This window comes from Cetorhinus maximus, chromosome 2 (assembly GCF_964194155.1).
Source record: "Cetorhinus maximus chromosome 2, sCetMax3.hap1.1, whole genome shotgun sequence".
NCBI lineage: Eukaryota > Metazoa > Chordata > Chondrichthyes > Lamniformes > Cetorhinidae > Cetorhinus > Cetorhinus maximus.
Window position 1 is genome coordinate 41039259 of NC_135880.1, and position 24519 is coordinate 41063777.

General features: G+C 40.0%; 2 protein-coding genes across 6 annotated transcripts in view; both read left to right on the top strand.

Annotated features, from left to right (window-relative positions):
* The window catches only part of LOC144693724 (ceramide transfer protein), a 134393-nt gene that overhangs the window by 78200 nt on the left and 31674 nt on the right, over nucleotides 1-24519 (top strand). For 2 of the 5 annotated variants that reach the window (XM_078563665.1, XM_078563692.1), the window contains exons 4-8: nucleotides 8515-8622; nucleotides 11067-11102; nucleotides 20763-20901; nucleotides 21822-21905; nucleotides 23449-23606. In XM_078563665.1, the coding sequence (XP_078419791.1) occupies nucleotides 8515-8622; nucleotides 11067-11102; nucleotides 20763-20901; nucleotides 21822-21905; nucleotides 23449-23606 (525 nt within the window). The remainder of the gene's footprint in view (nucleotides 1-8514; nucleotides 8623-11066; nucleotides 11103-20762; nucleotides 20902-21821; nucleotides 21906-23448; nucleotides 23607-24519) is intronic. The other 3 variants (XM_078563674.1, XM_078563703.1, XM_078563682.1) reach the window with 2 other exon arrangements.
* Nucleotides 1-24519, top strand: part of LOC144693742 (beta-1,3-galactosyl-O-glycosyl-glycoprotein beta-1,6-N-acetylglucosaminyltransferase 4-like) — a 497013-nt gene that overhangs the window by 71968 nt on the left and 400526 nt on the right. The window lies entirely within an intron of this gene.

The window sequence follows — 24519 nt, forward strand, 5'->3', positions numbered from 1 at the left end:
TTAATGTTGCACAAAAGCTGTGGATGAGGAATCAATCTTGCTGCATGCTGCTTTTTGCTAATGTCAGGCAATGAATATTCAATGTGACTGCTGCAAATCCTATGCATTGGGGTGTGTCCCTTTAGTACATAACATGTAAATATTACCTTGTAAATATTTATCACAGGAAATCATAAATAGTATTTTTTCTGAACTATTTGGAAGGGGCAGTGAAGGAAATTGTGATTAAAAACCTTAGTTCAAAGTAATTCCCATGATGCTTTGCTTTTATGCTGGAGTATTGACCTACTTTGGGATGATGAAATTAAAAGAGTGGGATAAGGTTTTATTGTCTACATTTGAGGCAGTTAATGAGCCAGCTCCAAAACCCACGCTCTCTGCCTTAGCTGCCAACAGCATTTTCACACCAGCAATGAACTAAATTTACGTCAGAAAACACTTAACTGCATATTGCAGCGTTTTACTCTGAAACCAAGGAAGCCGTGATGGATCCTATGGTGGAATGTAGCAGACAACAGCAGCCATCGTTGCAGTGCATCATCAATGTCAGTCCGTGAGAATCATCTGGCATAGTTTCTGCATGGAGCTCCAGCTTTTGAAAAAGCACCCTGACTCAGCATGGTAACCAGAATCATTATTAAGTTGCTGTATTTTTGGCAATATCGGCATTGCACCTAATTCCTGCTTTACTCCTGTTGAGACCAAGTAACTGCTGTTCTTCATCTCCTTCCCGTAAGATTTCACAATGCATATTCCGAGGTGCTGGGATTATTTGTGTGACTGAGGAAAGGAACTTTCATTCATCGTTGCTACAATTTGATATTGCTTTGCAGTGAACAGCTAATGATCTGCAACAAAAGTCGTGATTGTGGCATGGACCAGCTCTGCTTTGGTTGCCTTTCTTGCAGTCAAAGGGTGGGCTTTGCATGCTGCATACTTTCCCTATGCATTTTTCTGAATAAGTTTGTATTGATCAAATCTCATTTTAACTCTTGACTGCTGAGTTATTTGAGTGTGCTAATATATTTGTTGCCTAACTTCTCATTTCTATAAACTACTACGTACAAAGGAAACAAGGAAACCAGCCCTTCAAAATAAAACTTCTATTCTTTTTGAATTTGAACACCCTTTTTGTAGATGGTATAATGTGCTGTTTTAGTTCTAAAGCAGGAGGTAAAGTGCAAATAAATAAATTAAGTGATTCTTCATCTGTATTTTAGAAATACATTCCTTCAATAGACTGAATAACCAGTATCTCAAACAGCTTGCTGAACCGAGCTGCTGCTTGCTTGAATTTATTGAGAATCATGGCTGTTGTCCAAACAATGCAGCAATTAAGTTGCAGCAGTCAGAGTTTTTGAGTGGGTGACCTATGAAAAAGCCTTTAATGGCCATGATTAACTACCACTTCTAACATTGATTCTTGTTGCATGATCATCAAACTGCATGTGTATTTTTTTTACTGTTACTATGCTTGTTATGCACTGTAACATAAGAGACATTTGTGAAACATGTAATTTTGCTATAACCATGCCTTAGCTTACCTACATAGAATCCCCCCTTTCTATCTGGGAGGCCTGAGCTATCTGGTATTGTACCCTTTCAAGAATTATGGTGTGTTATTTCACCATAGATTAGCACAATGGAAGAAAAATAGTATTTTTCTCACTGTAGTATGGCATGCCTTGGCGCAGTGATCATAAGGTTCTTTGTTCGAACTGTAATTCAGAATAGCGTTTCCTTCTGTGGTTGGACATATTTCAGAAGGTTTCACCACGTGACCTCTTGCCTCCAACCACCCCACCCCCCGCCGCCTCATTGGTTGCCTGACATGTCCATCTTTCTTCTCATGTCAGTTGGGAAAGAAATGTTTCCTGATTGGTAGATTATTGACTGACAATCAAACAGCCTTTCTCCTCAGCCCCTTATCTTGCACTACTTTTATGGCTAAAATATAGGTGTTCAAAGTGACTAGGGGAATTTTTAAAATGATTTTTCTCATAGTTATTCACAGCATTGAAGTACTTTTGAAATTGTGACTTTTGCTGGATAGGCAAACACAGCAGACAATTTGTACAAAGAATGGCCCCAGCAACAACATTGAGATAAATGACTACATAACTTCATTTTGATTCTGTTGATTAGGGAGCAAATGCCTGAGACCAGGATAAATTCCCCTGCTGTTCTTAGAATAGTGCCATGGGATCTTGTGTGTTCACCTGAGCTGGCAGATTGGCCCTTGATTTAGCTTCTCATCCAGAAGAAGCTAATTCTGGCGGTGAAGTATTCCCTCTATACTGCATTCAGTGTTTGTCTCTGTTGTATCCAAATCTCTAGAGCGGATCTTGAATCCGTGACTTTTTGACTCCAAGGCAAGAGTGTTACTTACTGAGTAGAAGTGGAAGCTTGAGCTATAGCTTCAGCTTCACCTGTGTTAATGTGGTCCTTTAGCTGTGATCATGTTGCTTAAAGACTGTTAAACTGTTTTTCAGTTACCTTTGTAAAGGGGGGGGAGGGGAAGGAGGAGGAAAGTAATTCTGTTCCAGGAATTCTTTAAACCTCAGCAATGAGCTTTGGCATGATACTGTTTAAACGTGCTTCCTTTGAGCAACTATTGCTAATTCCAACTAGCACCACATTCCAAGATGAATTGAATAACTTATTTAATACCTCTGATTGTGGTTAACACTTCTGGTTTATTTGCTCTTTGCATTTGTGTCCCTGTACTCTAGGACAGTGTCCCCAAAGGTCTTGGTAGCTTTAGGTGTTTATCAGACTTCAGAAAAGTTTGCTCATACAGCCATTCAGTGACAAATTTTCCAAGTGCAGCAATACAGATGAAATGCAGTGCTTCCTTCTAATGCAAGAAGGCTTCTGTCTTTGAATAGCATCCCTAGGTGTCCGAAGGTTGCTAATCATGGCTCTGCACACAAGCAGTCTTTCCATGATGCTATGATATTTCAATAGAACAAGTAGAAGAAGCAGACCCCAAGAAATACATCAGTGGGTATAAGGAAATGAAACCTCGCCAGCAGTGTTGTTAAGTACCACACTCTAATCATCTGACCTAACCAACCCTATCAAGAAGGCTCCAGCCTCTTCAAAAGTGTGTTCAAAACAGTTAATAACAGAAATGAGAAACAATGCCTCAGGTTACCTGCTGCAGAAACCTTTATCCATGCCTTTGTTACCTCTAGACTTGACTATTCTAGCAGACTCCTGGCGAGCCCTCTAAAATTGAAGCCATCCAAAACTCTGCCCCTTCTCCTTATTCACCCATCACTTCTGTGCTTACTAATCTGTATTGATTGCCAGTTAAACAATGCCTCGATATTCAAAAATTCTCGTAACTATTTTCAAACCCTTCCATAACTTAGCACCTTCCCATCTCTAATTCCCTCTAGCTCTACAAGACGTTTGTGCTCAACTAATTCTGGCCTTTTATTATTCATTCACGGGATGTGGGCTTCACTGGCTGGGTCAGCATTTATTGCCCATCCCTAGTTGCCCTTGAGAAGGTGGTGGTGAGCTGCCTTCTTGAACCACCACAGCCCATGAGGTGTAGGTACATCCACAGTGCTGTTAGGAAAGGGGTTCCAGGATTTTTACCCAGTGACCGTGAAGGAACAGTGATATGTTTCCAAGTCAGGATGGTGAGTGACTTGGAGGGGAACTTCCAGGTGGTGGTGTTCCCATCTATCTGCTGCCCTGATCCTTCTAGATGGTAGTGGCTGTGGGTTTGGAAGGTGCTGTTGAAGAGTCTTGGTGAATTTCTGCAGTACATCTGTAGACGGTACACACTGCTGCTATTGTGCGTCGGTGGTGGAGGGAGTGAATGTTTGTGGATGTGGTGCCAAACAAGCAGGCTGCTTTGTCCTGCACGGTGTCAAGCTTCTTGAGTGTTGTGGGAGCTACACTCATCCAGGCAAGTGGAGAGTATTCCATCACTCTCCTGACTCATGCCTTGTGGATGGTGGACAGGTACTTGAATATCCTGATTTTAATTGCCACACCATTTGTAACCATGCCTTTATTGCCTAGGTTCTAAGCTCTAGAATTCCTTCCCTCTGCCTCGCCATCTCTCTTTCCTCCTTTTAGGTGCTCTTTAAAGGTTATCTCTTTTTACCGAGCTTTTGGTCGTCTGCCCTGATATTGCCTTTGTGGCTTAGAGTCAAATTTTGCTCTATAATGCTCCTGAAAAGTATTTTGGTATGTTTCAATACATTAAAAGCACTACATGAATGCAACTTGTATTTATAGAATGCATCAAATGCATTTGTCCCTTAGGCTCCCTGGGTAGTAGTCTACTTAAGTAAACTTGTTCACTAGACCTGTAACCACACGAGGAATTGGGTGCAAGCTGCTGTGGAAATTGGTGCAATGACTAAGCTTGTATAACAGTCAATCAAAAGTGTTAGTCACAGTAGCTTCCCAGGGCATTGTCTTGCTCCATTGTGCTCTCTGCAGGACTAAGAGTATCATTTGTACTGTTATGATTGTACAGAAAGCTGGAGCTATCTTTTTCAGGGAATTGTTTATTCTGGGAACAGGTCAAGGCAACCTGGAAGACTTTCAAAACGCCACCAAAAACTTCCTTGAGAGCTTATTTGGTAAGTGTGTTGCCTAACATGGCATTGAATCATACAGAACTAATAGGTCTATGCTGAGCTGGCTTACTATAGTTGGAGCATCACATTTGGCTTGCTCCCACCTGTGGTTAAAAGGGAAAAATCACTCAGTTTCTGGTCCTAATGACTATAATAATGTGATCTCCACCAGAAAGTTCACAAGAATAGCTTGCAGTTACTTGCTGACAAGGTACTCAAAAGTTGGCTGCTGGCATGGGTTAATGTCTTCAAAAATAAGTGGAAAAAGATTGCGCCTGGAAAATGCCCTTAGGCCCCCTTGGGTATTTCGTTAAGGTCAGATCAATCGATTACGAAGGAACATGGGACTTAGGAGCAGGAGGAGGCCATTGCAATAAGACCATGGCTGATCTGGTTGTGGTCTCAGTTCCACTTTCCTGTCTGCCCCCCATAACCCTCGACTCCCTTGTCTATCTAAAATATATTTAACCCCGCCTTGAATGCATTCAATGACTCTGTCTCCACTGCCTTCTGGGAAAGAGAATTCCACATAGTAATGACCCTTTGAGAGAGAAAATTTCTCCTCACCTCCACCTTAACCTATGTCCCCTAGCTCTAGTCTCCCCCACAAGAGAAAATCCTCTGTGTCCACCCTTTCCAGTCCCCTCGAACTTATATGGTTCAATAAGATCGCCTCTCATTCTTCTAAACCTGAATGACTCTGTTCAATCTTTCTTCATAAGTTAAGCCCCTAATCCCAGGAATGAATTGATGGAACCTTGTCTGAACTGCTAACACAATTATATCTTTTTTTCAAGTAAAGAGACAAAAACTGTACATAGTATTCCAGATGTGGTCACTCTGGGTTTGAGGCCTTACCTGCCAGCCTGGCCAAAGCTGTGAACCCAAGCCCCTCTACAGTGGTGGCCAAGGTGCTGTAGCTGTTTTTAAATTTAAAACATGTAAATGCTGCTCAGGGGGCAACTCTTTTTGTGCAGCAAGTAGTTAAGGCGGCAGATGATATGTTGGCCTTCATTGCGAGAGAACTTGAGTACAGGAGCAAGGATGTCTTACTGCATCTGTACAGGGCCTTGGTGAGACCACACCTGGAGTATTGTGTACAGTTTTGGTCTCCTTACCCAAGAAAGGATACACTTGCCATAGAGGGAGTGCAGCAAAGGTTCAACAGACTGATTCCTGGGATGGCAGGTTTGTGATATGAGCAAAGATTGAGCTGACTAGGCCTGTATTCACTGGAGTTTAGAAGAATGATCTTATCGAAACATATAAAATTCTGACAGGGATGGACAGATTGGATGCAGGGATGATTTTTCCTCTGGCTGTGGGGGGGGTCACAGTCTCAGGATAGGGAGGTAGGCCATTTAAGACTGAGATGAAGAGAAACTTCTTCACTCTGAGGGTGGTGAACCTATGGAATTCTCTACCGCAGAGGGCTATGGAGACCAAGTCACTGAATATATTTAAGAAGGAAATAGATTTCTGGACTCAAGGTCTCCAGGGATATAGCGAGAGCACAGGAGTATGGCATTGAGATAGAGGATCAGCCATGATAATATTCAATGGTGGAGCAGGCTTGAAGGGCAGGATGACCTCCTCCTGCTCCTATTTTTCTATGTACCAGAATACCCAGATCTCTCTCTACCACTGAATTCTGCAATCTCTCTATTTAAGTAGTATTCTGCTTTTCCATTCTTCCTGCCAAAGTGGACATGTTCACATTTTCCAACATTATACTTCAGTTCAGTTTGAAGGCAAAAAGTTGGGTCTAGGATGAGTGTTTTAAACTTGAATAAAGGTTAATATTAGGGTGTGGAGGCAGGTCTAGCTATAGTGAACTTGGAAACTAGATTAAAAGGTAGGACAGTAGTAATGCAGTGACAAACTTTTAAGGAGATATTTAATAACTCAACAGAGCTTTATCCCAGTGAGAAAGAAAGACACTTTGAGAAGAATGCATCATCTGTGGCTAACTAAGGAAGTTAAGGATCCTGTCAAATTGAACGAAACATTGTACACATCTGCAAAGATTAGTGGTAGGTCAGATTTTAAGAACCAGCAAAGCATGACTTAAAAAAAGGACAAATTACAGTATGAGAGAAACGGATCATTTGGCCACGCCTGTGCTTATGCTCCACTAGTGCCCATCTTTTCTCATCAAATCTACCATCGTAACCATCTATTCCCTTCTCCTTCAAATGCTTGTCTAGATTCCCCTTAATTGCATCAGCGCTATTTGCTTCTTCCACTCTCAGTGGTAGCAAGTTCCACATTCTTCAGTTAAAGAAGTTTTTTCTGAATACCAAACTGGATTTCTTGGTGACTACCTTACATTGATGGTTTCTGGTTATGCTCTTCCCCACAAGAGGAAACAGTCTCTCTGTATCTACTCTATCAAAACCTTTCATAATTTTAGCTTTCTTATTTCAGGAGAAAAGAGGCCCATCCTGTCACTCCTTTCCTGATAAATATACCAATGGACAATAGGACAATTCCAGGTTGAGATGCTAAATAAGAATCAACCCCTGAAGTGAGCTCAAAGGTTAACTGAGATTGTTCATTAAAGCAGTCAACAGGATCACAGAATGGAAAAGCCTACTTCCATCTCTTAAATTCGGGACTCCTAATCATAGCAGCCTTCAATTCCTGGAGGGAATCCAGGGATCGGGTGCATCTGACAATTTTATTGGCAACAGGTGGCATTAGATGAATAGGAAAGAGAGACTCTGAAAGATGACATTCAAATCTTGCGTTTGCTGGTGTCTGCTCCAGGGTTCTGAAAAACGATTTTCTCAAGTCACTTTGAGATATATGTGAGCAGTGAAGCTTAAAACATTTCCTTAAATTTATTTTAGAATAAAGTTCTGTTTGACTAGTATTTCAGGGTTTTATGCGTCACTTTATAGCCCTTAAAAGCACCACAAGTTTCCTGTAATTCTGGAGCACACAATTCTAACTGGCTTTGTGCTGATATAAATGCAAAATGGTCACATTCTTACAAACATGCCAACGTATGAAATAGGAGCAGAAGTAGGTCATTCGGCCCCTCAAGTCTGCTCCGCCATTTAATAAGATCATGGCCAACCTGTTTGTGTTTCAAATTCCACATTCCCATCTTCCCTGATAACCTTCGGTTCCCTTGCCTAATAAGAATCTATCTACTTCTGCCTTAAAAATATTCAATGACCCCGCCTCCACTGCCTTCTGAGGCAGAGAGTCCCAAAGTCGCACAACCCTCTTGAGAAGAAAAAAATCTCCTCTACTCTGTCCTAAAATTGGAACCCTTACTTTTAAATCAGCAACCCTTTAAATTCTTGTAGCTAGTGTCGCCAGAATACTGGCTGGCTAGCTGCTACCTATCCAAAGAATGCAGACTTATTCGGAATCAGGGATGCATCAGCAATTGGAAGTATTTTTGATTCGTGAGATGTTTGGAATTCACTGTTTTTACCAGTGCTTATCAACACTCATATTTTTTCTTGGTTATACGCCTATTCAGGTCTGCTTGATTGACTGTCAAGGGTATAATTTTAAAAAGTGGCCATCACAGGTTCTTGTTTCAGTGGGATGTTTTTGATCATTTTTGATCGTTTGAGTGATTGTTGCCTCATAATAAAGAGGCTGAGAATAAAAATAGAACTATCTACACTCAGATGGCGGTGAGGAAGAGATGATGTTTAAGAAGAGTTTATTAGAGTAGATTTCAAGCTAAATAAACAGAAGAGAATGGGAAAGAGGTGAGCCATGATATGTTATATGAAAATAATTGAAGTGCGATAATCAAACCGTACATTTCTTACATTACTTTTATCAATATTTAATATGTGTGTTTGATATGTGAAGTATGCACTGTGTAATGCATGCACTTTCTCAGATTACTTGTTTTAAAATATGTCTTTTTTTTTAATAGGCAGAATCTGGATATGGATCAGAATCAAGTCTACGGCGTCATGGCTCCATGCTGTCTCTTACGTCTGCAGCAAGTGGTTATTCTGCCACATCCACCTCATCATTTAAGGTAAGGATCAATGTCCTCTTTACTGTTATGATACGGTAGATGGTAATTGTCGGGCTGACCAAACCCCAAAGGGAAACTTGGCCAAGCTATCATGATGATTTGCAATTTGTATTTTTATTATGAGAAGGTATGTGTACTGAAGTCAGAAGTAAAGATTCCACTACCAGTTTTGGAGGTTTTAAATATTCAATTAAAACATTTTTTAAACAAAAGAAAAGAAAACTTAAACACACAAGATTACAGTTACACAGTTAAGCCTAGTCTTGCAACATTTCCAAAAGAGATTCCTACTTAGCTAGACTCCCAAAATAAGCAACCTTTTCCGGCACAGTCCAAATAGATTCTAAATCTATAAAACATCCAATAATATTACTGCAAGGCACCCACTGTTACTATAAAGGAGATATTTCATCCTCCCCTCTCCCCCTCACTCGACAAGGGAGATCCAAGGCCAAAACAAAACCTTGCTTTCTAACAAGCAAGCATTTCTCTGGGGCGGCTAGAAACTGATACTATACAGCACACTCTTGAAGATCTCACATGGCTACTCCCATAAAGCTGTCACTCTTTTTTCTTAAATATATTTTTTCCCTCTTGATCTTTAAAACCCATTGTTTTAAACTTTCTTTGAAACTCAAACTCTCCAAAAGTAAGATCCTTCATGTTTCCATTTTGTCTTTGATTTTGGGTCAATAAAGTATGATATCTGCACTACTTGTTTACCTATGAACTCCTGCAAGATGCAAACATTTTCCTTATTACCTTCTTATTTCCCTTTGAAATTCAAACAACCTCTCAACTTATCTACAAAAGCAAATGTTAGCTCATCCATTTCCATTTGAAAATCCCTGCGTTTACACCTAATCTCTTTGATGATTTAAATCTTGCAGTCTGATTGTCTTCAGTTTAATTAAATTAGTCACACACACGTAACGCGCATGTAACATGGCCCCCACAAGTATCAGTATCCCACAGTAATATTAGGGAAAAAATGTAATTTCCTTTACATTACTCACTGTAGATTCCTCCAACCCACCCAACATAGGTACATTTCTTTTGATGTGCTGTTTATTTCTATGGGACACAGAAATAAGAGTTTAAGTATCCTGCATTTGAGGAGAAGTTAATTTTGGAGATCTGGTTTTTGCATTGGTTAACATGGTCAGTTCTGAATGCTTGCCTAAAACTGGAAAGAAATTGTTTCTCCTTGAAGATTGAATGGAAATTCCAGTCAACCTACAGTCTCAGTTCAGACAAAGTGGCATAGGTAAGCCTGTTATATCATTGCCTGGCCATGAAATTTATATCTTTTGGTGGGGGTGAGAGGAGGACAATACTTTAATTTGTATTTTAGTAGGGTGTGAACTCAAGTGTCTAATTTGCTGTTTGGCAGGAAATGTCAGTTTTGTTGGCATTTACTCATCTCTTGGGGTGTGGGAGGGATAAGAATCCAGTTATAATGCAACAGTCATTGTGACTATGACTTGAAACAAATATGTCATCCTCATAGGTACTTAGGCAGCACTGCTACCAAAATGCTATCTCCTCAGATTTTTTATGGTCAGAATCACTGTCTTTGACATTGTAGATATCAATACTCCATAGCCACATCAAATTGCAGGTAGCAGTAACATTGTTCATCTAACATAGGGTGGTCAGTAAGCTTGTTAAGTAAATTGAGCTTGAGCTGCACAGTTTTGAGTTAGTGGGCCATAATGTTGCTGGTCCTCGTATAACCTGTGAGATGTGTGACATTGAATAATAAATGTGGAGAGCGTATCTGAAGTTTGTACAGAGAGGAATGGAAGCTGGATTTATTGGGAATGAAATCTGTCTTAGATCAAAGTGCAAAGTTGTTTTCAGTGAATGTGTGTAAAGCAAGCTGCAGATGTGCTATTGCCCATTCTGCACTACTGCCCAACACTAATTTCAGTTACCAGAATGCATTTTTATAAATTCAAGCAAGGTTGGGGGGGAAGGGGTTGACATTTTGAAGGCTGTAGGTTGGAGTGGAAGAATTAGACACCATAACATAAATGTTCCTGCAAATATTGGTAACATTTCCAGAAGAATAGATAAGCCATTTTAAATGTGGAAGAAGTTTCAGTTCATTCTTTTGTCCTCAAAGTCCCAATGGCTTTCACTCTTGCCATAGAAAATTCAATGCATATTGTTGAGCATTTTTCAATGAGATTTACTTTGGGCTAAGACTTTGAGGTTCATTAAAGCACAGACTAAACTAGCTTCTGAAATTAAACTAGTTTGCAGATACTTTAGGGCCTGAAGGTGGACCCATCCATTCTGTTTTTGTGTACTTTTGCATAGCCGTTATCGGCACAAAAATGCAAGCTCTGTTGAAAGTTCCCAGAGGCACTAGAAACTAAAAACTTGTAAACTGCTGGTTATAGATGAAAAACTATACAGTCCTTCATTTGTTACCACAGACTTCCATTGGGCCAGTCCAAGATCTCAACCAACAGGTAGGAAAGCTTAAATTTTGCACATAAGCAAAGTGCACCATTGGGTGAATACAATTGATCTCTAATGCTTTCAGCAAAGGGAGGCTTGAACTTAGCTGCACTTTATATTTGGGTAAAAACAAAAAACTACTGCGGATGCTGGGAATCCAAAACAAAAACAGAATTACCTGGAAAAACTCAGCAGGTCTGGCAGCATCGGTGGAGAAGAAAAGAGTCGACGTTTCGGGTCCACATGACCCTTCAACAGAACTGAAGTATAGTTAGGAGAGGGGTGAAATATAAGCTGGTTTAAGGTGGGGGGCGGGGGGAGAGAAGTTGAGGGTGGGGTGGTTGTAGGGACAAGCAAGCAGTGATGGGAGCAGATAATCAAAAGATGTCACAGACAAAAGGTTCAAAGAGGTGTTGAAGGTGGTGATATTATCTAAGAAAAGTGCTAATTAAGAATGGATGGCAGGACACTCAAGGTACAGCTCTAGTGGGGGTGGGGTGGAAAGACTGACAAGGTATTAGTTGTAGATTTAAAAATAATGGAAATAGGTGGGAAAAGAAAAATCTATATAAATTATTGAAAAAAAAACAAAAGGGAGGGGGAGGAAACGGGGTGGGGATGGGGGGAGGGGGAGTTTAAGATCTAAAGTTGTTGAATTCAATATTCAGCCCGGAAGGCTGTAAAGTGCCTAGTCGGAAGATGAGGTGCTGTTCCTCCAGTTTGCGTTGGGCTTCACTGGAACAATGCAGCAAGCCAAGGACAGACATGTGGGCAAGAGAGCAGGGTGGAGTGTTAAAATGGCGTGATTATTTGCAGAAATATAAAGGGATTTAACTATTTATGATTTTGGGCCACTTCATAAATGTGTGTCAATTAATTTAATGATACTCCTTTTTCATTTTGAAGTTCCACGACAATTAACAAAATAGTCAGGTCTAAAAGATGTCTCCTGCAAGTTGTGACTAAAGGTAAGGATTGGGGATAATGCAGTTCTATTGTTTTGGATGCATAACTAAAAACCTTGTATTGAAAGGATATCATGCCATCCATTGTACATGATACTTACCAAATCTACCTATTTGAGCTGTTAGAGCAACTTTGCATAGCTGTAATTTATCTGAATGAAACCTGTCTTTTTGCTAAGCAGTACAGGCAGTTTTGATTGGTGCATCCCCAACTACTGAGAGCAGTACTACCATGTATAGAAAGTGACAATTTTTTTTTTGCTGGACTGCACGGTGTGGAACAACAGAATAGAAAAAGTCTTCAAAGATGCAAGGTGCTTAGAATCTGCAGAGTTTAGTGAGGGACAATAGATTCTGGTAAGTAGCACAATCGAGGCAGATTGACAACCTAGACAAATGAATGCTGTATTAAGAACAACTTTGCTAAAACAAACTAATGCAAGGGAGAAAATTGGATGTGCCTAGGAATTTAAGGGGATATGAAAGCATGATACCGGGGCTGCTCACCTCTGCCAGTAGTCAAGATATTACAAAATCAAAATACTCATATGTTTGAAATTGAAATAAAATTAGAAATTGCAACAGGTCAGGTGGCATCTGTGGAGCAAGAAACAGAGTTAATGTTTCAGGTCAATTACATTTCCTCATGTCAATGATAAAAGGTTATTGACCTGAAACATTATCTACGTTTCTTGCTCTACAGATGCTGCCTGGCCTGAGCATTTCTGTTTTTAGTCAAGTTATTATGCCAAAGTATATCTAGAGAGAAGATGAGGGATAATGTGCATCCAGCATCCTCTACAGAAAACCATTCCTCCAGAGTGGAATGGCATGGAGGGTATTTTCGGAACAAGGTTCAGTTGAAGCTGAGGTTATCGACGAAGCTCCATCTGAATGGGGATGAGATCAGTCAGAACAGCTTCTGTGCTTTAGCCTTTTCAATGCACCTAACTGAGTCGAGCCACTCCTTGGATGGCTTTTATCACAGATCAGAAGTAGCACCAGAACACTTGGGCAGAAATGCCTCTGGCAACAGTCACCTAACTCTGCTATCAACCAATACATTCCTGATTCTAATTACTTTAGCAACAAGTGTTCTTGTTCATGCAGTCACCTGTTGTTTAAGGTAGCCGATTCATCTGGGGTAGCAGAGGAGTGCTAAATAATGGGAGAGAGTTGGGAGAGCGCCCCTAATGGAAGCTACCAGGTTTGAGACTCATGGTACAGTGGACAACTCTTGCAAAGATAAAAACACTCATTGCAGCTTAATAAAAAGGAGTTGCCTGTCATAAATCAAGCTGTGCATCTAAAGAAAGAAAAACATCACCAATGCACACCTCTTTTATGGGTATCTCTGCAGGGCCTAGAGGCAGAAAGCCACAATCTGGATGTAAATACACATCAGACCCTGACCACCCTCCACAAGCATGGAACCTAGAACTCCACTAAAGACCCTGTGATTAATCTTTGTCCCAGGAGAAATCGATGAATTTTCTCTGGAAGTGACCAATGAGTATCAAGGCATAGTGGCCACCGGTTGCTTTAGAACAAATGTCCTACCCCTTATAGAAGCAGTCAGAGGAGACCAGTCCACATCACCGTCTTTTCTGGCAGCTAGGGAGTAGCAATAAAATGTGGCCTACTAGCATCACCAGTTGATGAGCAAATAAAAATAATCAATGATAGGATAATTAATTGAGGTATTCAGATTACCTACTTGAATTTTCGAAGATGTATTTCACATGATGGAGAAGATGACTGGTGAATTAGCTGGCTACTTGTGAAGGCCCATGTACAGTATTGGAAATGGGGTTTTCATCTCTCAAAGAAACCACACAAGATTTTAATACTAAGTGAAAATTGTGTAACAGGTCAACAACGCATCACATTGTTTTCTCATTAATACATACTCTCTTGCCACTTGTGTCTTCAGACTTGCCTTGTAAAGCTAATTTTGCCCTGCCCTTCCCTGAGGCAGAAGAGCCAGAAGTGTACCTTCCCATAGTTAAGTGATTAGAATTGTTACACACTAAAAACATCAAAGTCAAAGACATAGAGAAGAACTATTTGGCCCATTGAAACTTGTCTCGAGTACCCTGGCACCTTGTGTGGCATCCAGATACATTTTGAACTCTGGAACCCTGCTTGACAGATGATTCCAAACATTCATCACTGAGTGAAGTTCTTCATAAGATATTTCTAAATCTGCGTCTCCCCTTTCAACATGAGCAAACAGGTTATTTTCCCAGTTCTCGTCATTGATTTTCCCAGTATGATGATCATAAAGCAAACAACTCTTTGACCTAAAAGGGTCTTGTGCACAGTAGATATACAAGAAATACCCATTGGAAGCTCTGAGCTAATTTGATACTGTTTTCTTGTGGTGTGGCAGCCCCTAGGCCAATACAGAAAGGGTTTGCTGGGTAGTAATGGCTATCTGAGATAGTTTGCATGCAGTGAACATTCATCCTCTGAGTTGGCCTTAGAAAAGGGAGTTCCACCTCTGATTTTTGTTGACTTACAAATAAGATTAGAAATAAACTCATATTATATAATCTGTAAATAAAGTAGACAGTTTTTGATTTGTAGTTCAATATCCCCACATGCAATTTCCACCCCAGGCTAACTTTCATTCTGGTTTGCTGGTGGAAATTATAGAAACCATAGAAAATTTGCAACGTAGTATGAGGCCATTTGGCCCATTGTGTCTGTGCCGGTCGACCCTGCCTAATCCTGCCTTCCTGCACTTTTCCTGTAACCCTACAGGTCACAACTGTTCAATTAAACAGCAAGTACTTTTTAATTGTGGTGAGAGTTTCTGTCTCTACCACCCATTTAGGCAATGAGTTCCAGGTCCCTGCCACCCTCAGGGTGAAAAAACATTTCATCTCCCCTCTAATTCTTCCAGCAATTACTTTAAATCTATGCCCCCTAGTTTTTGACCCTTCTGCTAAAATAAATAGGTTGTCCCTATTTACTGTATCCAGAGACTTCAATTAAGTCATTACTCAGCCTCCTCTGCTCAAAGGAAAACAACCCCAGCCTATCCAAACTTTCCTCATAGCTTAAAATTTTCAGTCCTGATGACATCCTTGTAAATCTCCTCTGCACCCTCTCCAATGGAAATCATATGTTTCCTGTAATATTGTTACAATTATGAGGTTCATAAGATTATGTTTAAGGTAAAATGAAGGGAGGTCATGTGACCTGTTTTGAATTCTGCCTAACAGCAAGCCTGGGTGGTTTGTTTGTTAAAGATTAAAGGGGGCTCAGATTGTTTTACTGGGAAGAAAGTGTAAGGTGTTTACACTTGGAGACAATGGCAGCAGCCCATGTGCTAACAGTGGATAGACTGAGTGTCTCCAAAGTTATAGATAAGTGTTGAACATGTTGGGTTGTACACAGTTGTGCTTTAAACTGTCCATTTATTTTCATGATAAAGGAGACTTGGGGTCTCAAGAATAATTAATCACCATTTCTACCTGGATACAAGGGCCATGTGATTCACGTTGCCATGGAGCTGGGCCCTGAGAGAGGAAGGGTCTAAGATATCCCTGAAAACTCTCAAAGTGAGCCTGCCAGGATCCTGGAGAGGGAGAGTAGCTATAGGCAGCAGGATGTCATGGTTCACCATGCAAGAATGCAGGTGTGAGCTTGTGCTCAGATTGAAAAAAATTAGTTTATGAAGAGTTAAAGCAAGGCTGAAAGATGCATCAGAGAAAGAATCTCCGGGGCGGGGGGGGGGAAAGCCTCACTGTGAAAAACAATTCTGAGATTAGAAGTTCCCAGGCTGAGAAAAAAACAGATGTAAAACCTTGGGAGCCAAGAATTGCATTGGACTAGTTACATACGAACATACAAAGTTAGGAGCAGGAGAAGGACATACGGCTCCTCGAGCCTGCTCCGCCTTTTGATAACATCATGGCTGATCTGTTTGTGGCCTCGACTCTACTTTCCTGCCTGGCCCCTATACCCTTTGACTCCCTTGTCTATCAAGAATCTAACTAACTCAGCCTTAACAGTATTCTATGACCCTGTATCCACTGAGAATTCCACAGACCAATGACCCTCTGAGAGAAAATTGCTTTTTCCTCATCTCGGTCTTATTTTTAATTATTCGTTCGTGGGATGTGGGTATCACTGGCCAGGCCAACATTTATTACCCATCCCTAGTTGCCCAATTCAGAGAGCATTTAAGAGTCAACCACATTGCTGTGGGTCTGGAGTCACATGTAGGCCAGACCAGGTAAGGACAGCAGATTTCCTAGTGAACCAGAAGGGTTTTTACAACAATCGACAATGGTTTCAAGGTCATCATTAGACTTCTAATTTCCAGATTTTCATTGAATTCAAATTCCACCATCCACCGTGGCAGGATTCATACCCGGATCCCCAGAGCATTACCCTGGGTCTCTGGATTGCTAGTCAGTGACAATACCACTACACCATTGCCACCCCTTAAATGGGACACCCCTTATTTCTAAACTGTGCCTCTAGTTCTAGTCTCTCCCATAACAGGAAACGTTCTCTCAGTATCCTGTCAAGTCTCCTCAGGACCTTGCATGTTTCAGCAAGATACATCTCATTCTTCTAAACGCCAACGAATTTAGGCTCAACCTCTCCAACCTTTCCACATAGGATAAGCCCTTAATCCCAGCAATTAGTCAAGTGAAACTTGTATGAACTGCTTCTAATGCAATCATTTCTTAAGTAAGGGGACCAAAATTATCCACAGTATTCCAGATATAGTTTTAGGAGAATTGAATGTCTACTTAAAGGACAGTATAACGTATATCTGTGAAGTATGTTTTCAGTAGTGCTGAAAGAAAGGGAATGTTCTGTTTTGTTGTGTAAAGTATAAACTCCCTACAAAGATAGTGTTTGGTCAATAGTGCTTTTAGTCTTTTGCTCTAGTAAAACTGTTAAAGCATGAAATCTTGTATCGCCTTTTTGGCTAGTAAGTGGAAATTTGAATTTCTTTTTCAAAGTTATCGTCTCTGTAGAGATTGTAACAAAATGGCAACCAGAACTGTACACCATACTCGAGCGGTGGTCTAGCTAATGTTGTATATCTTTCTAGCAAACATCCGTGCTGATATGTTCTATGTCTTGACTAATAAAGGAAAGCATGCTATATGCCACCTTAACCACCTTATTGATATGTCTTGCTATGTTTTAATATCTGTGGACATACACTCCAATGTCCATCTGTTCCTCTACACTGCTCAGTATTATCTCATTTCTTGTGTATTTGCTTGCCTTGCTGCTGCTCCCAAAATGCATTACCTCACACTTCTCCAATTCAATTCCATTTTCCTCTTTGCTGCTCAACTGACCACACCATCTAAATCTTCTTGCAGTCTAAAGCTTTCCTCTTTATTGTTAGCCACATGGCCATTTTTGTATCATCTGCAAACTTTATCTTGCCCCCTACATTTGAGTCTAAATCATTGACATAAACTACAAAAAAAGGGACTGAGTACTGAACCCACTGGAACATCACTGGGAGCAGCCTTCCAGCTGCAAAAACACTCATCAACCATAAACCTTTGGTACTTGACACGAAGCCAATTTTGAACCCAATTTGCCACTCTCCCTTGGATCGCAAGGACTTTTACTTTATTGACCAGTTTGCCCTGTGGGACCTTGTCAAAAGCCTTGCTAAAATCTATGTAGACCTCATCACTGCACTGTCCACATCAACCTTGCTTGCCACCTCCTCAAATTCAATTCAGTTAGACATGACCTTCCCTTAAATCCATACTGACTTTCCTTGGTTAACCTAGGCTCTTCTAAATAAAGCTTTATACTGTTCCTCAGAATTGGTTCCAATAATTTGCCTACAATCGAAGCTAAGCTAACTGTCCTATAATTACTTCAATTATCCCTTCCTCCCTTTTTGAACAATAGTAAGATGTTGGCTGCCCTATCCTGTGGCATCACTCTTGTATCCAGGGAAGATTGAAATATGATGGTTAGAGTCTCTGCAGTTTCCTCCTTTGCTGCTTTTAACAACCTGGGATACATTTCACCTGGGCGTGGCAATTTATCTACTTTCAAAGATGACAAACTCTTTAATACTTCATCTCTACAGTGTTTATCCTATCCAATATTCCACCCTCTTCCTCCTTAACTATGACATCATCAGCACCATCATTTGTGAAGATGACTGCAAAGTATTTAAGTTCTCCCACATTCTCTGCCTCCTCTCAGGTTATCTTTTTGGTCCCTAATAAGCCCTACTTTTCTCTTAGTTAGCCTTTTGCTCTTTAGGTGCTTATAAAACATCTTGGATTTTCCTTGGCAATATTTGTTCATGCCCTTTTTTGTTTTACTAATTTCCTTTTTAATCTGTTGCTGCACTTTCTGTACTATTCTAGGTTTTCTGCAGTATTAAGCACTTGTGTCTGACATAAACTTCCCTCTTTTTTTATTCCTTTTACTCTCTATACACCTTGTCATCCAAGGCTCTAGATTTGGCTGCCCCACACTTTTTCTCTGTGGGAACATGTTTACCCAAACTTGAATACCTCCCATTGCTCTTGATTCACTTTCAAATACCTAAATTGATTCTTGGCGTAGTAAAATTGGCTTTCCCCCACTTTAGAACCTTTACTCCTATTTTATCTTTGTCCTTTGCCACAACTATGCTAAATCTAATGGAATTATGATCACTACCACAAAAGTGCTTTTCCACCGATGCTCTTTCCACCTCCCAAGCTTCATTCCCTAAAACTAAATCCAGAATTGCCCCCCAGCCCCCCACATACACATGGTTGGACTTGTCACATACTGGCTAAAAAGGCTCACCGGAGTGCAATTTAGGAATCCTGCACCCTTTTACGCTGACTGTATCCCAGTTATTATTAGAATATTTGAAATCCCCCACTATTGTTTTACTTTCTTGTTTTTTACATTTGTCAGAAATTTGCTGCAAATTTGCTCTTCTATCTTCCCTTGAACTATTCAGAGATCTATAGCATACTCCCAGCAGTGGTATCGCCTTAAGTTTTGTTCCTTGGTTCAACCCATATACCCTCATTTGATGATTCCACTAACATATCACCCCTTTTCACACGGGAATTGTTTTTTTTAATCAATATGGCTACCTTGCCTCCTTTTTTATCTTCCTTTCCCTCTTAGCTGAAAACTCTGTAGCTAGCAACATTCAGCTACTGCTCCTGCCCTTCTCTAATAGCTGGGAAAAAACCATACTTCCATGTGTCAATCTGTGCCCTTTTCTCATCTGTCTTATTCACCATACTCCTTGCATTTAGCATTACCATTAACCACAACTGAGCTTTTTTGTCTATTTTCCAACCTTTGGTCTATCTTCCAACTTCTCTTTCTAATTTTCTGCCTCCATTTCCAGCTTTGCTTTCCTCCCTTCTAAATCAATGATCAGCTTCCCATGTCCTGCCTGAAATGTTTGGACTGGAAAGATGCGTGTGCATGTGCACTTAACTTCCTAATGCTGCCCTTTCTGATCAGAATCAAGGATGTGGTCAGAATATAGCATTTTTGTATGGTGGTTTGGGAGGAGGTAGTGGAAGAGGGTGAGTAGAGAGTAGAATGAAATTGCTGGAGGCCACACTTCCTCAAATTTCTGAAATGATCTCACCAATGAAGTTGCCCAACAGCATTTGAGATTTACTACCTTCAAAATAAATGCAGAAAAATGTACATAAATTGCACCATCTGTATTTCACTAACAAGAAATCCATCATTTTCGTACCAATACAGTTTCCTAGTTGCCTAATGCAGTTAGCTAGTAAACTTGTCAGGAATTATATTTCTTCTGTTTGAACACGGTTATCTTCATCTTGTTGTGTCGCTACATTTTTCCTTGCCACTATTCCATGCGGGCTCTGGAAAACTGGGTGGCAGGAAGTTGGGTATGGCGCTGTAGAAGAATTTGCAGGCTACAACAAAGCCTGACAGAGACTGCATTATGATCACTTCTGTGGTCCCTGAAATCACAGTAAATGATTTCAAAATCCTAATTGAAACCCTGGGGTCCAGAACAAACTCTTGGGGTATGGGTGTCACTGTAAAGTCCATCATTTATTGCCCATACTGAATTGCTCTTGAAGGTGGTGGTGAGCCACCTTTTTGACCGCAGAGTGGCTTGCCAGGCCGCAGTTAATGGTCAGCCATATTGATGTGTCACATATAGATGATAGGAGATTTCCTTCCTTAAAGAGCACTAGTGAAGCAAATGGGTTTTTGCAACAACCCAGCAGTTACACGGACACCATTACAATACTAGGTTTTTATTCCAGATTTATTTAACTAAATTTAAATTCGGCATCTGCCCTGATGGGATTTAAACTCATGCATTCTGATCATTACTCAAGGCCTCTAGTTACTGGTCTAGATGCATAACCACTATGCTACCATTCTCGATATTGTAAATGATCCTATTTGTATATATTTTTCAAAAAATCAGCTGTGGAACTTGCAGACCTTTGTCCTACATCAGCTCAGAGCCCAAAATGCTCACTAAGGATGTGAATTGCCCCAGATAATCATTGCAGGTGTTACAACAGCTGTTTACAATGTTTGTCAATATCCCAAGTTGCCTGCAGTAGGCTTAATTACCTATTCTGTGGTGGTTCTTTTGCCCTTTACCTGTAAAGAAGCTCAGAAAATTTGATAAACTTGTATTTTTGCAGGAATTATAAATAATCTATTTTCTGATTTCAGAAAGGCCATAGCCTACGTGAAAAACTTGCTGAAATGGAAACCTTTCGTGATATCCTGTGCAGACAGGTTGATACACTACAGAAGTACTTTGATGCTTGTGCTGATGCTGTCTCTAAAGATGAACTCCAGAGAGATAAAGGTGCATTGATATTTTTCTAAACATGGGGTATTTTAAACTGCTGGCACAAGCTTGTACTCTTTTAGCCTTGTGAACAAAAATGATTTCAGAATGCCTTTTGATAGAAAGGAAAGTGTACTGCCATGTAATTTTTCTCACTGCTGAGTTTATGTAAGAAATATTTTCCTCCTCTTGCTGCTCAACCCCTGGATATTTTTGGCAGCCTTTCATGAAATGCTGGAAATTAGAAGGATTTAGGGCCTTTTTATTTTGAGACTTAAGCATTGTAAATCAAGCATTTTACTGCAGGTTTTGTGTTATGTATCTGTTTTTTATCTTGCTCGAAAACAGTCTTTATTTTAGCCTTAATGTAACTATCTGAGAGTAGTATTTACTGTCTTTCGGAGAAAACAGAAAAATCCAGTGGGCATATCATGTCTTTAGGGTATTATGCTCTAATTGAGAGATGCTTGTTAATCTCATACAATGCTGTCCAAAGCATAGCAAGTGTAAAGGATGTAGATTCATGGGAATCTGCCTTTTTGCAGCAAAGCCCAAACCTTATTGGATATCTTATCCAATTTTGTCGCAAAGAGTTAATATCCAAAGTTCTACGTGATAAGACCTTGGGAGCAGTGGCAAACTCTGTTTTTCCACGTTCCTGGTAGTGCTGCTCTGTCTCTAACTGTAACAGCATTGGTACCAGTCATGTATTCAGAGAAATTCAAGTGCAACAATTGTGGCTTTTCCTCAGCTTAGCATCATTCATAAAACTCTTAACACTGTTAAATAGAGACTACTGTCGTTGGAATGTGTGAGTGCAGTATATGTTCTTGGACTTAAGGAAGATGTGGCTTACGTTGGTATGGAAACTGAATAAGAATTGGCTTGTTTGACAGAAGTCTGGAAAAATGTTTTAAAGTTTAATTCTACTATTTTAGTAGTAGAAGATGACGAGGATGCTTTTCCAACCACACGATCGGATGGGGATTTTATACATAATAATAACGGCAGCAAAGAGAAATGTAAGTATCTTTAAAACTTGCAGCTTATTTGCTGTACCACTCTAACTTTCAAAGTAATAAGTTGCTAATCTGTGAATGAAAATGTTTCGAGTGCTTTTTAAATTAGCATCTTTTTTCTTACACACAATTTTCATGCGGATAGATGTGTAAATTCGACCATTTCAATAATCTTGTGTGAAGTCGATTGCAGTTTTTAGATAGATAATTGGTTTATTGATAAATCATCATGGTGGCGGGTGTGGAATTGTGATGATGATACAAATAAAATAAGTAATAATTCATTACATGTTTATAGGTAATCATTAAAATAAAAATTAAGTATAAACTAGTAAAGTTGCTCAATATGATCATTTCAGCACACTAATTAAAATACTTTGCAAAATGCAGATCTCCTTAATTGATGGAATAGAAATGAAACGTCTACTGCACTCTGTATTTTGTATTAAATTTGTTTTCTATATCACCTGAGGTCTGTGCATTGTAAAATTTCTCATTTAATTGTGGGTGTATTTGGGGAAGACTCATTGAATTAATTCTGGCCTGCTTTTGTGCACCTCCGGTCTTTCTGCCTCAACCTGTTGTCTTATCATTGATGACAGAATCTTCAGCTGCCTTGGCACTACTCTCATAGTCTGTCACTAAACAACTTTGCTTCTCAACTTACAATGTGTATCTTTTCAGAACTTCCTCAGAACTCATCTTTTTCACTTAAGTTTTCAATTACTTCACGTAATTCTCGCACCATTGTTCGTTGTCATTTCTTTTTTTCTTTTAGCTATGTAAAGTGCCTTGCTATGCAATCAGAGTGCTATGAGTGCTTAAACAAAAAGAATCTATGGCAATCATACAAATTTCAAGTTTTAATAGCAAAGCTCCATTCAGCTTGTTCCATCCTACCCGCAATTTTCGGTTAATTAGTTGATGGCCCTTTTCTCTTCACCCCACCTCCACCCACCACCTTTTAAAAAACCTGGCTGCTTGCAAATGTGCAAGAGCTAACAAGAATACCTCTCATTAGTTTTTCTCCACATCATTTGTTGATGAGCCTGGCCTCCGCTTATTGTTGTTCTCCGTGTGATGTAATTAAATTATTAATGCTATGGGTGGAAGATTATGTAGGCAAATAGGCTCTTGATGATGTACAAGTTAAATTGTTATATTGAAGATGGGTATCAGAAGTATTTAAACATTTACCTGTTGAAGCAGAAGTGTAGCAAGCAAATGTGTGACTGTCCTCAGAACTGGGCTTCTTGGAAATTTGTAACCTTGGTTTCAAGGAACCCCCCATTGTTTAGAGATCTGGATTGGACCTATAACTTTGAAAAAGGGTCTTTTGTTACAAAATACTTGCATCTTTGTATTATCTGTAATACTGTAATAATTGTAATTCACTTACATGTTGGAATGTCTGGGAGAGATGCATAGATTTTATCTGTTTTTATAAAGCTGATGATTTATGTGTTAACTGTAGTAGCTTTCTTTCAGCCAGTTGAGTTACAGATGTTCTCAGAATCATGTTGTGTATTCTATATCCTTTGTACAGTGTTTCCATGTGTGACACCCAAAGGGATCAATGGAATAGATTTTAAAGGTGAAGCTATCACTTTCAAGGCTACTACTGCAGGAATACTGGCTACACTTTCTCACTGCATTGAACTGATGGTGAAACGAGAAGACAGCTGGCAGAAAAGGATTGATAAGGTAACACTGGAAAAAACCATTGTAAGCATTTTTGTTTTAAAATTGCTCAATTTCCACAAATGTTCAACATTATCATGAAGCTTGGAAGGAGTGTAAGTATGCGCACAATATATTTTTCCTTTGTGCAGACTTGTCAGAGCAGGCGAATCAACAGAACAGATGGAAAGATGTCCGGAAATGGAGAAAAACCAGTGATGTAGGAAAGAATAGGTTGAAGGATTTGCAGAGTAGAGAGTTTGCTCAGCTCGGTTCTAGGCTGGAGTAGAAGAGAAAGTAGTTATCTCAGAGTTATGTCTGATGTCATGCAGAAATAAAATTAGGAAGAAACAGTGTCAATGAGTGATTACATGATGTAGAAAAGAGAACTTCAGATTCCTCCGATATTAAGAGAAGGGGAAAAACTCTATGGATGCAACAGGGTGACCCTAAATTGGATTGCTATTACAATCCTTGCACAGCGGGTGAACAGAGATGGGGAAAAATTAAACTTTGGGAGATGGAACGTAGAGTTAGAAAGAAGGAAACTAAAACTGATGGCGTAGAGCAGGAATGGCAGATGATTATTTAAATACAGGCAGGGTAAGTAAGTATGTGCAATAATAGGATACATAAATAACGCTGCAAAGATGCTCTGAAGCTCCCCATGAAGCGCAGCAACATTGACCTTAATGACTGGGAAGAGCTTGCTGCCAATTGTTCAGTTTGACGATGACTTGTCCATCAAGCTGCATCATGCTTTGAGAACCTTAATGATGAGGCTGAGCGGCGGCAGAGCAGGAAAGGAAAGGAAGCAAATTCTGCACTTCGGATCCCACCATCTCGTGGGACATCCTGTCCCATGTTAACAAAAATCTGCGGGTCGAGAATTGACCAGTTGGGTCATGTGAAGACCCATGGCAGAAACTTGTGATCG